Below are 17993 nucleotides of genomic sequence, written 5' to 3' on the forward strand. Positions count from 1 at the left end.
GGTTTATCAGAAAGCTATATTTATAAGTAAACTATATTTCAAATATTCCCTGTACCATCTTTTGCTTTCCTCTCAATATCCATCAATGATGTCAAGCACAGGAAATTTACACAATGGACAGGAAGCAGATGCAATATTTTCCTGATACATTCATCCTTTTTGTGACACCATTATATTTATAATGGTTAAATGTATCACCCACCTTATATGTACAGCAGAGTTGTATATTACTGCATCATCTGTAATATATACTGTATAATAGTATAGTTTGCATAAGTAGATAAATAGGTGTTTCAAACGGTTAAATGAATAAGCAAACTTACACAGAATTTAGTGTTTTCATATTAGTAATACAGGAAAAATAATCAAATATGTACAGCAACCTCAGTTACATAATACTTTCTTGTCAAAGATATGTAACAGTATAATTTGCATAAGTACTTATGTGACTTTTATCTATTTATTGTTCAAAGATTCAGTTGGCTTATTTAAAAGAGCATTGTATTATTCCTCACATAATGAATCTATTCCGAGAGGTTCGTGTAATCTTAGTTGTCTCAGCTCATATTGCAGAAGTTTACCCATTATAGAGGCAGATAGCTCCGCCCACTCCTCTGTCAATCACCGCTAATGGCCACGTCCAAGCATTTCTTTCCAAGCAGCCGGTGAACAGAGAGTTTTCAATAGAAAACCTCAAACACTTAACAGACACTAAACAGGAGGTAAGACACGCATTAGGAATATATATATTGATATAGTTCTTTACGTATTAGATGCATGTACATAATTACCAAGTGTATTTGCAGGATAACTCTTAAAATGATCAGTTTGTAACGAGTTAGTGTTTGTTTTGTTGGTCTTCATGATGAATCCCAGTGAACATGGAGGAACAGCAGGAGTTTCCTCTAGTTCAGTACAAACGAGTCTAAATCACTTCATATTCTGCCACGATATTAACCGCATTTAGACGGCAAACTATTTTATATAAATAATGAAAGAAATATTTGATGGTCAATAAGTGAATCATTCGAAAAGTTTTGTTTTAATCTTTGTTTGTCGTGTTTTAAACCTCGTGAACTTCCTTGAGTACGTTTTAGGGGATAATAACGCGTTATATAGCATTTTGCATTTTCGCTTCTTGCGTTGTTTTTGGGAATCAAACGATGCTCCAAAAATGCTGTCTAGGAAATCAGCTCACACGGTTTTGAGACACTCTTTTGTGCAACCTCCAAGGGAAAAGTCAGGGTTACTAACCGTTACCACATATTTACCGTATTTTTGCTGGTGAATGTAAAGTAGCACATAAAGGAGAACAAAAGGAATGATCATGTTACTCGTGTATCACAGCACATTCCCCATCTGTCTCCTCTGTCAGGTGTACAACACTCTTAGAGGAATAGTTCAGCCAAAATGAAAATTCTGTCATCAATTACTCCCCCAATGTTGTTCCGAAAACCCTATGATTTAGACCAGGTCCACCCTAATCCGTTCAAGTTTGAAAACTCAGCGTTTTTGAAGGTCTTTATTGTGGATGAGAGACAAAAGGTAGCAAAATCAATGGGTTTAAAACGAAAAATCGCCTTTTAGTGCGGACGTGACCTTACTTTCATCTGTGCCACACAAAAGGAGACATTTAGCGGAATGTCCAAGTTGATCTATTTCCATAAAATTAAAGTGGATGGTGACTTAAACATGGCAAGCTCCCAAATTGATAAACTTTGTTTTACTAAAAAAAATCCCCTCGGTGTAGCTCTCAAGCCTCGCACATGCGTTCAACTTGAATCATTAAAACGCATATTGCCAGGGCCGCTGCTGGCCAAATTGATGCCCTGCTCAGAGCTCGGCAATTGTCGGAAGGGGTGTGAGGCGCGAGCGAAAGTGGGAATGCGATCATCTGTGTTCCACGACTGCTACATGGTCCTTGAATAACGTATTATGTTCACGAGTAAGGGCAGCCGGTGGAGTTTCTTGTGCCCTACTGTAATATGCATATATGCGTATAGCGAGCGGCGGTACTGCATATTGCATCACAATCAATCATGAGATGTGTGACAAACAATAATGATAGATATCTTTTTTGTCAAAGACAGAGACTTATCACTCGTATAAAAAATGTATGCGAGGAATGGCTGGACTGGCCTGGAAAACACTTTTTCTTGCAGTGATTTGAGCTAAAGAAGCAAATTTGTGGTCCCGATGTTGCCTGATTTTATTGCCGATTTAAAATAAAATGTAATATTGACAAAAAGTGTTTGAGATTGCAGACTTTCCCCATTCAAGTCAACATTGTTGATGTGAAACCTGGGACAGTGTCTTGAGGTGCCATGTTTTGGTGTTTCATTTTGGTCTGTTCCTCAAACAAAGCTCTGTCAAATATGACTTAAGAAGACATGGAAAATATCTCACTGGACTACTTTTATGATACTTTTTTGTCCTTTTTGGATCTTGACAGCTCCAGTCACTGTTCACTTTCATTGTGTGGAAAATGGCAGCTTGAACATGCTAAAATAGTTTTGTGTTCCACGGAAGAAAGTCAAGATGGTTTGGAGCCATGTGAGTGAATTTTTAGTTTTGGCTGAACTTTTCCTTTAAAGCAGCATGTTGTGAGTGTATTCAGGAACGTGACATGTTGTATGAACAAGTTTTGTTGAAAACACATTTGTTTTAAAAGTGATTTTTTTGCAACAGTGCCTTTCCATAAGCTGTTTTGTTTTTCATTTGCATTTCATGTAATTTCCAAGCATCTGGCATCCTGGACTTGATACATATCAGGAGGAATATGATGCATTTCTTTTTTTAAGATGAGTACAGAATAATAGGATGTTTGTTCTGATGTCTCAGACTGGTGTGTGATAAGGGAGTGTATTTGTGAGTGTTATTTTTAAGGAATGAACTTTTTTTTTTCACTATAATTATTGAAGTATGCAGGAAGTATACAGTACTGTATTGATGTGAAGATGAGATCTATATTTTGTTGCATTTTCATATGGGCACAAGCTTGAATCAGTTGAAACGGTCAATGTAGCTCAGCACGGAAGAGTTTTATTCTCCGTGCTTTTTTTTTATTTTTATAAAAGAGTAGTTCACCCAAAAATGTATGCCTTTATGCCTGTCAACTGTCATTGAAATGAAAAGACGGACTGCAATCTTCATAAAAACATTTCCTTATGTGTTGGAAGGAAGCAAAAGGAAGAAATTCTTATTGGTTTGAAATGACCTGAGGGTGAGTAAATATGACAGCATTTTCAGTTTTGGGTGAATATTCCTTTAAATACTTTGTCTATCTTTATATTTTTGTTTCATTGTCAAACTATCAATAGTAAATTTAAACAGAACACAGAATCTTAAATATTTCTTATTCAATTTGTCATAGTTCCTTTTTTTTTTTTTTTTTTTTTTATCCTAATGCTCTGCTTAATTGCAGGTTTAAAATATTTGTTTCTAAAAAACAGCTTTATCAGACAATAAATGTAAATGTGGCTTTAAAATCTATAGTAAATGAAAACTCCCTCAGAATAACTGCACACTTTCTTTTTAAACCGATTTGGTCTGCCTGGTTCTAGTTTAAGGATTCTTCAGATTTCTTCATGATGAAGCTCTTGTAGCTCAGTGAAGTCAACCTGTGTGTTGTTCACTCTTTGGTAAAGTCACTGCCATCTGCTGGTTACAGTTAGTACAATAACAGAGTTGTTCTCAATTCATTTTGTTTCAGGACACAGATTTCACATTACTGAAATACCGAAATTGGTTGTTGTGCGTGAGTAAACAAATGTCCTGTAAATCCAACATTTAATAATGTACGGAGGGGTTCAAAAGTCCAAGTCCACTTTTTGTCATTACAAACTAATAATATTATCAGTGAAAAGTTGTATTGAAAAAGTACCATGAATTTGAGGATTTCTTAGTATTTGGCATGTTGCCCTTTTGCTTTAATGGTATCATGCACTGGTGCTCACATGAACAAAACCTGATGAACATGTGCCAAAGAGCATCTCGTGTGCTTTAATGAAAGCAAAGAAATCTGACTGTATATAAAAAAAATGTGATTAACACTGTCACAAATTTGCCTATTATGACCTAGAAAGTCTTATTAATTTTACCATAATAAAGTTTAATAAAATGAATTCCTTATATGATCATTTAATGGTGCTTTTGTGGTGTATTTTATTATCATGTTTTGAGCCACAGCACACTGTATTCTGAAAAAAAAAAAAAAAAAAAAAAACACATTGTGTGGCACATCAAACAAAAAGAGTTAAGAAGTTAACATGGTTACAAATAGTCACAAATTTGGTTATTTGACTAGTTATCTTGAAATAGTTGTATTCCTTTTTATTGATTTAAATTCGATTTTGAATGCCAGAACTTTGTGGACTTTTTGAACCCCACATTATTAAAATTAACATTATAATGAACTGGATAACACACAAACAATATGCAAAATGAACTGGTCATAGGCGGAATATTCACCCTGATCTCATTATTCATAGAGGCAGAACCTGACACATACAATATGGATATTAACAGCATCTAAAACGTAAACATTTTTAGAAACAAAATATTTACAAATTCTTTATATTGTAAATACATTTGTAAATTTATATTTTCAATCTTTTAATGATGTTTTAGATTCTTTAACCCTACCTCAAGACACTTTTCAACAATATAAAAAAATGGGTCAATAAATCTACAGTGAGTAATTTTTAGTAAAAATCCACTATTATACAGAGATTTTTTTTTTCTAAACCCACCCCTAACCCTAATCGAATCACAATAATTTATTCAGAAAAAAGGTCCAAACAACAATGTACTCTACATTGTGCTCCCTGATGGCAAACAGTAGCTTTGTGTGAGGTAGAGAGTGAAATTTCAATTGATAATCACTGAAAATCTTCTACTGATCCACTCCGTGAAGGCCTTGAAAGAAGTAGTTTGAATGTTAAAATAAATGCAGGATTTTGACTGTCACGGCCACTATGGCGGATGGAGACGCCAGATCATTAAATCTGTTCCTCACACAGAGCCATCTTAAGACTTCTGAAGACTGTAAAATGGATTACTTATGATTGTTTTATGGTGCTTTTGTGGTGTATTTTGGTCATGTTTTTGAGCTGCAGCATATCCTTAAAACTCGTTTTGTGTTTGAGATGCTCTCATTACATCAATATTATACGTTTTAAGTCAGGTCATTTTTATTTCTATAACACTTTTCACAACACACCTCATTTCAAAGCAGCTTTACAGAAAATTGTGCTGTAACAGAAAAGTATACTGTGATGTCTTAAAGTCGTCTTTGTGCAGTTTAAATGAATAACACGATTAAAAATGATTGTCTTAAGGCCCCCAGTGAGCAAGGAACACAAAACTCCATCAGATGTTGGTTAATGGAGAAAACAAAAACCTTTGTAGAAACCAGGCTCACTGTGGGGGCCGGTTCCCCTCTGGCTTTTTAGCATAAACATAATGCCAATATCAGTTAGTTATATGTAATACAAGTCATGTATGAATTGAGTAGATGTTGGGAGCAATGTGTAAATCTAAATAGATATTGAATAAACTGTCAGATTATTGATGAAGTGTCTTTGAAATAGACACTTTTAGTGTGGAAGCAGTGTGTCTATGCAGTGGAAGCAAAAGTATGTGTGCTAGAGCCACACTTTACATAAGAACAATATTTCTTTTCAAATTTTCTTACACCTTGCATAGTTTTGTTCATGTTTTTTGAGGATGAGGGCATGTCACGCAACCTGTTCTTAGGAACTTGCCTAATTTGACTGGCTTTGACCAAGTGACAGATGAACTTGCACCAAAATAATGTGCTGCACAACCTTTGATGTCAATAACAAGATGTAGAAAGTGTTTAATATATTTACTTTATAATATATATTTATTTAAAAAACTTGATGACCCATCATGATTTTGTTCATGTTTTGGTTTGTTGGCTTAATATGATGAATGTGTTGCCAGTTCTGGAGGAAAAAAAAAAAAGCTTTTGGCATTTTAGCTAAATGTCTTATGGTCAATTTTCCACTGAGGTAATGCTCTTAGACATGCTAGAGAGCTGCCAACTAGTGACTGAATTTTACTTTAGAGGACTGTTTGTATGCTCTCTTTTAGATTTGATTTTGGTAAGTGAGCATCAGTCTATCGTTCTTGTATTGCAACTTCAAGCATTCACTTTGTTACAGTTTCGACAACAGGCCAGTAACATCATTTATTACATGGCTGTTTGAAATGTTTAATTCTGATTGGTCAATCGTGGAATTCAGAGGTCAGATATTTCTGAATAATAACCGTTGTTCATAGCAACACTATAACTGAACGCTCATCAGAGCAATCTAGGCAAACACAAAATATCCCTCACTTAATTTACTCATTAAAATTGACTTTCATCTGGCATTTGGTGAGTGTTAATTTTGGACTTGGACATTAAATTTTTCAACATCAAAATTTAATAAGGAAAGATTTTTTTTTTAATAGAAAATGTATATTTTAGATGCTTTAACTGGTCACTGTTTCTTAGAAGTTTTGCACCACTTTTAAAAGTGCAAATATTGTGACTCACTGCAAATAAAATAAGCACCAAAAAGTGTCATAAAAATACATGAGAGTTAGTAATTAATGACAGAATGTTTGGCGGGGGTGGTATTTAACATAGTTTTTGCTTATGCCGATCATTTCTCTTTTGGAGCCGTCACTTTGCTGGACTGAACAAATTAACCATTTAATTACTAGTATATTAATAAAAACGGGCCAATAAATTTACAGTGACAGTAATTTTAGTAAAAATACACTTATATACAGATTTTTCAGTTGAATCAATGACTGAATGACTCACTCTCACTCTTTACACATAAAAGACACTCATTTGTAGCCACCTTATGGGATAAAGATGTATTTTACAGAAATCTTGACTGAGCCATTGAATCTGAACAAAACTCTTTGGTGAACGTATTCAAAAGACTCAAAGAATTCACAAGGAAGAAACAAAATCCTCACCACTGCTAGAAAAGGACTTTAGGAGGCACTACACAGGTCAAAATAATATAACATAATAATAAACTTTTACAACCTGTGAGAAACAGGGTGAAAAGTGTATATGAACTGATAATCTGCTGTTTTACTTTAGTGTGAAAGTAAATTGTTGTTCTAGCATCTCTAGAGTTTCACCAGAAAACTGCCAGAATATATACAGTGAGCTACGTAAAAATAATTTAACAAAAATGTAGATTTATTAACGTGATTCTATAAGACCCAGTTGATATTTATTTTTAAGGTATTGTGCAACCTTGACATAATTTGAGTCGATAATTTTGTCTGGTCACTTAGGTAATGTTTATGGAAAAAATCAGTGTTCTTTACCATCCAGACAAGTTATGAAAATATAAGAGGAAAATTAATGGCCTTTTACATTGTTTTTAACACATGCCAAAGATCCCAAACAACTTGGTGTATATTCAAGATATATTTGATCAGTATATGTGTGTTCTCTGGGAATCAAACCCATGACCTGTGTGTTTCTTGTACTATGCTCTACCATTTGAGCTACAGGAACAGTAAAATTACATGTCAACTGCCCATATAAATATTTAATGGGCATTGAGCAGAAATCTGATTAATGTCCTCTCTTTGTTTTTATTAGGTGAATAAAGTTTCCAGTATGCTTCGCTGCAGAGTGCCAAAGCCGGCGATATTGAGCCTTATCTTGATTCAGGCTGTCACAGTGGTGCTTCTGTTCAGCTGGTACAGCCGCCCAGCTTCTCAAAACATGTCTTCATCTGAGGGTAAAGTTCACGTGCTGCTTCTCTCATCCTGGAGGTCCGGTTCCTCCTTCTTGGGTCAGGTGTTTAATCAGCATCCGGATGTGTTTTATTTAATGGAGCCAGGCTGGCATGTGTGGACATCCATAAAGCATGCCGGCGCACGCAGCTTACGAATGGCAGTGCGTGATACGATACGCAGCGTCTTCCAGTGCGACTTGTCTGTGATGGATTCGTACATCCCCCAACAACAAAACGTCTCCCATCTCTTCATGTGGAGTCACAGTCGCGCGCTCTGCTCTCCACCCGCGTGTATGCTAACGCCCCATGGCGAGATTAGCAAAGAACCAGAGTGCAAGCTGCACTGCGACACGCATGGTTTGAAGCTCGCAGAAGCGGCGTGTCAGACTCACAGCCACGTGGTGTTGAAAGAGGTGCGATTCTTTGAGTTGGACTCTTTGTACCCGCTGCTGAGAGACCCAAGTCTGGATCTGCGCATTATTCACCTAGTTCGCGACCCGCGAGCGGTGTTTCGTTCCCGCGAGCAGTCGGCCAAAGCCCTGGCCAGAGATGCGGCCATAGTTCTGGAACAAGCTGATATCCCGGAGAAAGACAGGCAATACAACGTCTTGCAAGAGGTTTGCCGCAGTCATGTACGTATTTATGAGACAGCCATGCTTAAGCCGCCGGATTTCTTGCGTGGTCGCTACAAAATGGTCCGTTATGAGGATCTAGTGCGCAACGCGTTGACCGAGATCGAATCTATGTACCAGTTTGTGGGTCTCGAAATTACTGAAAACTTGCAGGAATGGATCTATCGCATCACCCATGGTAAGGGCAAGGGTACGAAGAAGGACGCCTTCAAAATCACATCGCGAAATGCAGAGGATGTCTCCTTGGCTTGGCGAACCACTTTACCATACGAGAAAGTCCAGCGCATTCAAGATGTATGCAAAGGAGCCATGTCTCTGCTCGGCTATAAGACCGTGGATAGTGAGAAAGAGCAGAAACTGTTGGATTTGCAATTGTTGACTCCGCGGGAACGCTACCAATTCAGTTGGCTACCGCAGAAAAGCACTTCCGCTAAAATATAGAGTCGCCCGAGTGATCAATAACTGAGCCACCCAATGAGTGGAGGTGCAGTCGCGTCCATCAGTTTTGTTCTCCTTCAGCTTATGCTAGTGTAAAAACGAAATGAGGAACAATAAAATATTTATGGACAATCCAACATTCGTAGTGTCCTCAGTGCACAGGAAGCAGCTGTTGTTCTGTTCAACGGGATGCCAGAGGAATGAGGAGTTAAAAGAGATGTGTTTCTCACACAAGGAGAACTTTTAACTACTGGATGCAGTTTTTGAAGAAATGATGGTCCAATAATCAACTTCAACATGTATTTATAGACAATTAAACTATTATGGTGTTTAGTTTTTTATTGTTGTTTACAGCAAGGAAAATTGCATTTCAAAAGATACGTATTGGTAAAGGGATCTATGGGACTGCTTGTTTCTCTCTCTTGTTTCACGATAGACATGTTTGCATTTACCACTGCAGGACATAAATGTCAGTCAACAACTTCACACAAACTGTGACAGCATAATGATAAATGTCGCTATCCTTGCATATAAAGCAGTTTATTTGAAAGTATGTTTAGATTGTTGGTGTTATTCTGTTTGAAGGATATTTTCTTGTTAAATAGTTGCTGTGATTTGTCACTGGACACTCCTGAGTTTAGGCAAACACTTGAGCTACAAGTTAAACTCAATCGACAGCATATGTGGCATAATGTTGATTACCATAAATATTAATTTAGACTCGTCCATCCTTTTATATAAAAAAAAAAAAAAAAAACAGCAAAAATCGAGGTTACAGTCTGGCGGTTTCAAATGGAAGTGTGAATTTGGACAGTTTTTGGAGGGTTTCTGGAAACAGGAGCTCACACTTGCCCATGCGTTCAAAAACATTTCCTGCTTCAGCCACTGGGGGCAGTCCTTCGAATATCTGTAAGCACTGAGTTTAGCTCAAGAAAGGTCAACCTACTGTACAACCTACTGAGAAATGTGAAGCTTATAATTTTATAAAAGCACTTGCATTAATTCTTCTGTTAAAACTTGTTTATTATTTGACCTGTAAAGTTGTTTATATTGAAAGTTATTTTGGGGATTACGGTGTTGCGTGGTCAACGGCATAATTTTTTCACCACAATTTTGCTAAATTGGATTTAACTTTGCACAGATAAGGTTAGTTAGTAATATTATCACACTAAAATCATGTTAACACACATTGTGTACATCTTGTGTCTATATTTTTGAAACTGTGTGTATTTTAAAGTTTACGGATTGGCTCCATTGAATTCCATTGTAAGTGCCTCACTGTTTGTTTTTTTGTTTTTGTTTTTTTAAATATAAAGTAGGGGCAAGTGAAAGTAGAATTTTGTGGTGATCAACATTATGCCACAAATGCTGTTGATTGAGCATAACTTGTATAGAACCCGGACTATTCCTTTAACCCTAACCATAAACAGTATCTTCTGAACAAGGGAGCGTCTTATTAAAACCAATGAAGGAAACACAAAATGACAAACAGCAGACTTCATTTAACTCATAATGCCATAAACAGCTTTATTGTGGTAAAAGCATATTTTTATCACTGCATTATTTCACCTTTATATGTTCTTGCAAAATGTTTAAGAACAAAGAAAGTGCTCCAGGTAACAGTGGCATAATAAAATCAAACAGAAACAAATATTTAACTACCTTTTAACTAGCTTTAAGGAGATGTGAATGCTTTTTACAAGTTGGAATCTTGTAATTACAGTAATTCTGACATGACCTGAACGCCCCCAAAAATTTGATTGTACGAGCCACATTCGAAGCCGTAGAATAGCTGATAAATACACACCTGTAACCATTATATTAATGTGCCAAGTTGTAACACAGTATTATATTTGGCAACCGTAAACAGAACACCGAGACTAGTGAACTATATTACTTGGCAGATTTTTTTTTTAATTGCTATTTATTTAACAATATCGCAGTTAAAGCAATATGTTATCATGTCGCTGTTGTTTTAGAAATGCAGTGAGAGGCATTGCATTACAGCCATTTTGCAACAGTTAAATTGCTTGATGTCTTGCCTACCTAACCCCTCGATGCTCGAAATCATTGTAAAGCAGTTGTAGTTTATTGCTTTAATGAACATCAGTCTTTATTATTATTATTGTTTTGATGACAGATAAATCTATGAGAGGAAAAAACATGTTCTATTGAGACTTTTTCCAATAGGGTTATACAGTGCAAAATATACATTTACCCTCAGTTCCAAACTGCTTTTAGTTACATAGTAAACTTCTAATGGTTTAGTCTTCAGATTATATAATTATAAATACAAAAATATATCATAAGAGAAAATATAAGGCATAAGGTTTTCTTTCTGGCTGTAATATTTCATTATTGAATAGATAGATGAGAACTTTTGCATTCAGAGTGTAAGATTCTTTCACTATAGATTTTATTTCCCCTTACAGCCAATCAATTTTCACAAAAATGTGCAAATTCCACATATTTGCTTTATCCATAATTTAATCAAGCTAAAATGAAAGTCGACTTCAACAGGAATGCCCTGAAGTGTTAGAGAAAATACAGTAACAATGTATGATTGCGATGACTTAATGTTTTTTAATTGTTGCACATTTATCCTGGTAAAGCAGTGTGTGAAGTCTGGCTAACAGGAGCATAAGTGATAATTTAGCCACTGACTTCATGATTCACATTTACATATTAGTACTACTTTGTTTTCCATTTGCATAAAGAACAAGGGCTTTTATTATTTTATTTCTGTGAATTATTCTATGTACACACAGGCTGAACCTAATATGATCAGATAAAATGTAGTTTAGGTTTATGTAATGTTTACGGGGATGGGGGTATGCAGAAGCTGGTTTTGTATGTATGTTTTGTGTGTTTATTTTTTAGGATTGCTGAGGTATTGCTATTTTATGAGGTTATGTTTGATTTGAATCTTGAATGGGAGCAGGTATTGAATTTCATTACATTTTGAATCACATTGATTTTATATTTAACACAGTGTACATATGAGTTCAAGTGTGCATGAAGATGCCATAAGATTAATAACCCATTAAAACACTCAACGCATGTTAAGAAAATGTAGATGTTTTTTACTCATGAAAACATATGGGTAATGTGTGTTCAGAACAGACAATTTATTCTGTAATGAAATACACATATATATGTAAGATGATATAAATGTATGTTAAACGTATATGAAGGGCAGAATCGACTGTGATGTGATTTTGAATAGTGTCTGAACCCATAGAAAATCATATCCATGGTACAAATTTAGAGTGTCATTATTTATGCTCGGATGCAGTGAGTTGTCTCTTTATATTTTATGATGGTAATTCTAAATACACATTCTTTTTGGTTGTTTGCACATATTCAGGATAAAATATGACACCTTAGGAATTTATATGTCTGAATCTGCTTCTTTGATCAATGTAGAATGTTTGGTGGAATGAAATACAATTTTGAATGTATCTTCCCACTTTAAGTGCCCTAGTCTTTAAATATTGATCATTAAAACTCTTTCTGCTGTAACAGGTACATACACACAAAAAAGCTGTGATGTTTACTGTGTCCTTTTTATTGCTGGATCATGAAGTTGACCACAGAAAGAATGATCCTAATGGAATAATGTTTTCAAACATGTTTCCCGAACACTCCCCTCGTCTGCCAAACACATAGCCCCGTCCTGTACTCATGCCATTAGTTAAATAATTGTTGCTGTGTCAGGTCGGTTGGGATGCTTAAATAAACAGAGCAATATTTTCAGAGTTTAAACTCTTCAAGGAGTCAACCTTCCAATGGCTATTGTCTCTGTATATTCAGCTGGGATACAAGAAAATACTTAACACACACACACGCCACATTAAAATGTCCATAAATTCACAAGGAACACAGCAGGATTTGATTGAACTATAATTTAATGATGTTTAGAACCCTCCAAAATTTAAGAAGACGTAGGCATTTACCAAGATCTTAAAATGTAAGATGGTCTTTTATTTTACAATTTTACAAACACTCGACACACAGGGGACACTGATATATACAACTCATACTGTGACATAGCGTAAACATCACAATCAATTTAGTTTATTTTATTTTTGGCAGATGACATTTGAATTGAAATTCAACTGAACTTTAGATTGAACTGTTCAGGTGCAATACATTTCTTGAAAGGTCATTTGTTTGTGCTACATCATGACATTTCACATTTCTCAATAACTCTAACTGGCTTCTGTAGCCTGATTCAAAACCTTATTGTAATTGTGTTATTTATTAAACATTAAATCAACAGATTATGACTGAGATTTTCTCTCTCCTTGTAAGATTTCATGCTAACTGACAGTGGTTTCTGGTGGCCAATGTTGGTACTGCATGCTAGTTGTTAGCAAGACATTTGTTTTATAGCACGTTTAGCCACTGACAAGAAACAGAGCTCAAGAATAAAAAGTTTGCCAGTGAACATTTTTATAACATTTACCAAAGCTTGATGGTGCTAAAAGCTCTGGTATCTGTGTTAAGACGAACAGATGGCAAAGACAAAAAAAAAAAAAGACAAAAAAAAAAAGGACACACAAGATCATTAGTAGTACACCACAAAGACTCAACCCTGCTGGAAAATCCAGCTTAAGCTGGTACAGTATCTGTGTTTTGGAACATGGTAGCTGGTTTCTAGCTGGTCCAAGCTGGTCATTAGCTGGTCCAAGCTGAGAGACCAGCTTAGACCATCTACCAACTTGTCATTCCAGCTCAAGTTTGTCAAGCTGGTTTTTGGAACATGGTAGCTGGTTGACCAGCTAAGGACCAGCTTTTTCCAGCTACCATGTTCCAAAACACAGCTACCAGCTTGAGCTGGATTTTCCAGCAGGGAAATAACCATTGCATTTGTTGTCTCTTTCAGTTATTTGTCATTTGATGATTATTGACAGCCCATCTTAAACTTAAAAAGTTGTTTTTTGTTGACCCCGTGATTGTGGTTTATGGGTTAAATAGGCCTATTGATGTCCACATGGGTCAGTAGCCTTCATGAGATTTAATGATTGTAAAATTCATAAAAATTTTAGATGCTGCCAAGAGATACATCCAAATTTATCTGGAATTATATGTTAAATAGTGTAAGTCCAAACTGTTTATGCCTCTTGTGCTTTTTGATTCTTGTTAAGAGGAGGAAAAGTGAATTCTAAAGTCATTAAAAGTCCTGCTCATTGATTATACTAACCCAGCTCATGTGCATGCACACTGTCATCTTTTCCGCTCCAAAGTCCCTTTCAAGGCAAGTCAGTCCATTCGGCTGCTGTTTTTGAAATGCTCTTGGGCAGGCTGGGCAACTATTTTAGATAAATAAGCACCATAAGTTACAGCTACTAAAACGGAGAAAGACCGAAATCTCCAAAACAGTTGGTGAAGATTACGATCAAAGAACGTGTTTACAGTCAGCAGTAAAATCTGACAACAATGGTATTATAAATTGTGCTTCTTAAGCTCAGATCACGCTAAAAAAAAAACAACGTAATTTTTCAGGCTGGTTTAGCTAAAGCACACGCATGTTCTCGAGTTGACTGACAGGCAAAGCCTCTAAAGGGTGATTGGCTCTTTTACCTGTAAGGTGGGACTTTCTGTTCTACATCCGTTGGCCGTCCTAATTTTTTACCATTCATTTTAATATCAGTGGGCTATCTTTGCTAAACTGTCTCTGACCACCCCCAATTACGTCATCATAGAAACCACTAGGGATGTGCACAGTTTTTTTTAGCACACTGAAGCATCTCCTCTATAGACATCCATTTAAAACAAATTGCCTCTTGTCTCCATGCCAGTGTACTGTCCATAGAATGTCTATGGGACCACTGCATTATGCATTGCTTTGCTAACCTTGTAGGCACCCCTTGATAAAAGGGCTCTGACCCCACCCACGCTGTTTGAATATGTTCATTATTTAAGAGATAAGTGTTGAACTGAGATTGGCTATTGTGCTAAAGATAGCAGCAACACATCAAGTGTGTTTGAAATGTCACTTCCGTCAGCTGAAAAACAGCTAATGTTTCCATGTAGCAAAAAAGGTTAAGTGTACCATTTGAGGCAATACTACACTTTGAAACTTAATACACTATATGGCTAAGTGCGTCATTTTGGACATGTTTCTCCAGGTTTGCTGAAGACCACTCTATGAGGCCAATTATGGTGGAAGGTGTTTGTGCTGAAAATGACTTTTTAAACAAATCCCTAGGTGCTTGCAATTTCATTTAGTTCCATGCTCCAAATGCAGCACTCTGGATGGGACTACCAGGGATCTGGCCTCAGCCTAGAGGTCTGCACGAGCCTTAAAATGAGGCCCGAACCCAACCCGTGCCTGAAATTGCGTGACTTGACCCACCACGCCCAGTACTGTCAGATTTTAAACCCAAACCCGACCCTGCAAATGCTCACTCTCTTTATAATTTCTTCTCAAATTAATAGGATGTATGTAAGCATTGTAGACAAAATTCTTAACAGTACAGTAAGAGTAAACACACACAGGCAGTAAACAACACGGTATGGCAGGCCCTCAGTAAACCAGAGCAGATGGGGAAAAAAAACACTGGCTTACCGTTTATCAGGTGCAGAAAGATGCTTGATGCAGAACAATCTGGATTTGCATTTAAATATCACATGAAGTTCTCTTTGCAGACTGAACTTCTTCAGAAAATCATACTTTTGTGACACATGCACAAGACACTGTACAACGGTCAAAGACGTCCATCCAGCAAGTATTCACAAAGGAAAATGTTGGTTTTGAACAGCTCCTCATGGTACATGTCCACTGAAGCGAAAGAAATCCACTCAAAGACTCACACTTTGCCAGAGACAGAGAGCTGCCTCTTAGGGAAGTTGTACAGCGAGCTTGAATTGAGGTTTTCAGTTCAAGAGCAATAATATCATATTAAATGTGCACGATTACAGTTGAAAAGATGCCAGCTTCATGTCTGAATGCCAGAAGTATATAAAGTACTGATGTTTTTACACTTTTGCCTACCCAGTTTATTGAAACTAAATGAATGTGTGCAATCATTATTTGAAGTCTGTTTCAAGTCTGAATTAAACATAATAATTCGATTAAAGCACTGAATCCAGCAGAAAGTTAAATATTATTGTCAGATTTTGAAGGGTTTATGACTGACATCACTACTTTCAGGTCATAGTGATTGGCTGCCGCCTGGCTTTTTTGCCCCTCAAAACTTTTCGACGCTCTTGGCTGCTTTCAATACTTGTTCCACATCCCTGTCAATCCCCCTCATGAGCGTGGCACTCGGCTCCCACAGGAATTAATTGAATACGCCAGCTCAGCTCCGCTCACCACACACCAGTGTCTCCTCCATTCGCGTGTGTCGTAAGAGTGCGTGCACAATCTCTACAATCAAGGTAGGCCGATTTATTGTTTCATTATTTACAATCCTGAACTCGATCCAAACCCGAATTCATACTCAAAAAACTGACCAGAACCCGGCCCGAAATCTCAACGGGTTTTTAGGTCCTGTCGGGCTCGGGTTGCAGACTTTTACCTCAGTCTAGGGTGTCCAGTCCACTATAAAATTAGGGGAATCACTTAGACAAAGTTGTATGTGGCCTGCAAGGTTACTTGGTTATGGTGCAGGGTGGGGAAAAGCTGCTAGTTCACCCCAGGGAATCACTTGGAGCTAGAAGTAGGGTGTGCCCAATAAGGTGGTAGGTAGAATGCAGGGTGGGCCTTAAATTTGTTAAGATCTAAAGTATCTAAGGGCCTGGGTAGCTCAGCAAGTATTGATGCTGACTACCACCCCTGGAGTCACGAGTTCAAATCCAGGGCGTACTGAGTGACTCCAGCCAGGTCTCCTAAGCAACCAAATTGGCCCGGTTGCTAGGGAGGGTAGAGTCACATGGGGTAACCTCCTTGTGGTCACTATAATGTGTGGTTCTCACTCTCGGTGGGGCACGTGGTGAGTTGTGCGTGGATGCTGCGGAGAATAGCGTGGGCCTCCACACACGCTATGTCTCTGCGGTAACGCGCTCAACAAGCCACATGATAAGATGCGTGGATTGACAGTCTCAGACGCGGAGGCAACTGAGATTCGTCCTCTGCCACCCGGACTGATGCGAGTCACTAGCCACCACGAGCGCATTGGGAATTGGGCATTCCAAATTGGGGAGAAAATGGGAGAAAAAAAAGATCTAAATTATCTAATGTCAAGCACACATCAGACATAAATCAAGTGCTTTGGCTTTTAATACATTGCAAATATAATTTTATAAAATGTATTAATTAATTGACTATTTATGGAGATTAGAGACTATTTTGCATCATGTCAAGTGAACACCCTCCTATGGTCTTTGGTCATTATTGACCAGAACCACTTTTGCTGATTTAATAAAATGGTTTCCTTTATCTGAACAGTACAAGACTTGGTGACTTTTCCTACACTTGGCACCTGAAAATACAGTGGCAAGAAAAAGTATGTGAACCCTTTGGAGTTACCTACATTTATCTATAAAATTGTCTTAATTCTGGTTTGATCTTCATCTAAGTTACAGTATTGAACAAACACAACTGATTTGACTAATAACACACAAATTATTGTATTGTTCTTGTACATATTGAATACATCATTAAAACATTCACAGTGTGTGCTGAGTGACTCCAGTCAGGCTTCCCAAGCAACCAATTGGCCCGGTTGCTTGGGTGGGTAGAGTCACGTTGGGTTAATCTCCTCGTGGTTACTATAATGTGGTTCTCGCTCTCAGTGGGGCACGTGGTGAGTTGTGCGTGGACGCAGTGGAGAACAGCCTGAAGTCTCCACACGCACTAGGTCTCCATGGTAACACACTCAACAAGCCACATGATAAGATGCGTGGATTGACGGTCTCAGATACGGAGGCAACTATGCCACCACGAGGACCTAGAGTGCATTGGGAATTGGGCATGCCAAATTGGGGAGAAAAAAATCTTCACAGTGTAGGTTGGAAAAAAGTATGTGAACCCCTAGACTACATCAAACAAAATCTAATTAGAGTCAAGTGTTGGCAAACCTGGCATCCAATTAATGAAACGAGATTGGAAATGTGGGTTAGAGATACTATAAAAAGCACTAAAACATTTTGAGAAGCATCTGCTGACGTGGACCATGCCTCGCAAACAAGAAAT

General features: G+C 37.2%; 1 protein-coding gene across 1 annotated transcript; it reads left to right on the top strand.

The window, feature by feature from the left end:
• The first annotated feature begins 644 nt into the window (after positions 1-644).
• Positions 645-13110, top strand: chst6 (carbohydrate sulfotransferase 6). Its single transcript, XM_051692062.1, has 2 exons — positions 645-722; positions 7643-13110. The coding sequence occupies exon 2, from the start codon at positions 7661-7663 to the stop codon at positions 8852-8854; it is 1194 nt and encodes a 397-aa protein (XP_051548022.1). The 5' UTR covers positions 645-722; positions 7643-7660; the 3' UTR covers positions 8855-13110.
• Positions 13111-17993: the final 4883 nt, after the last annotated feature.

This window comes from Myxocyprinus asiaticus, chromosome 48 (assembly GCF_019703515.2).
Source record: "Myxocyprinus asiaticus isolate MX2 ecotype Aquarium Trade chromosome 48, UBuf_Myxa_2, whole genome shotgun sequence".
Lineage (NCBI taxonomy): Eukaryota > Metazoa > Chordata > Actinopteri > Cypriniformes > Catostomidae > Myxocyprinus > Myxocyprinus asiaticus.

Excerpts from the sequence above, each read along its gene's own strand:
- chst6 (XM_051692062.1), top strand. The coding sequence starts at position 7,661 with ATGCTTCGCTGCAGAGTGCCAAAGCCGGCGATATTGAGCCTTATCTTG.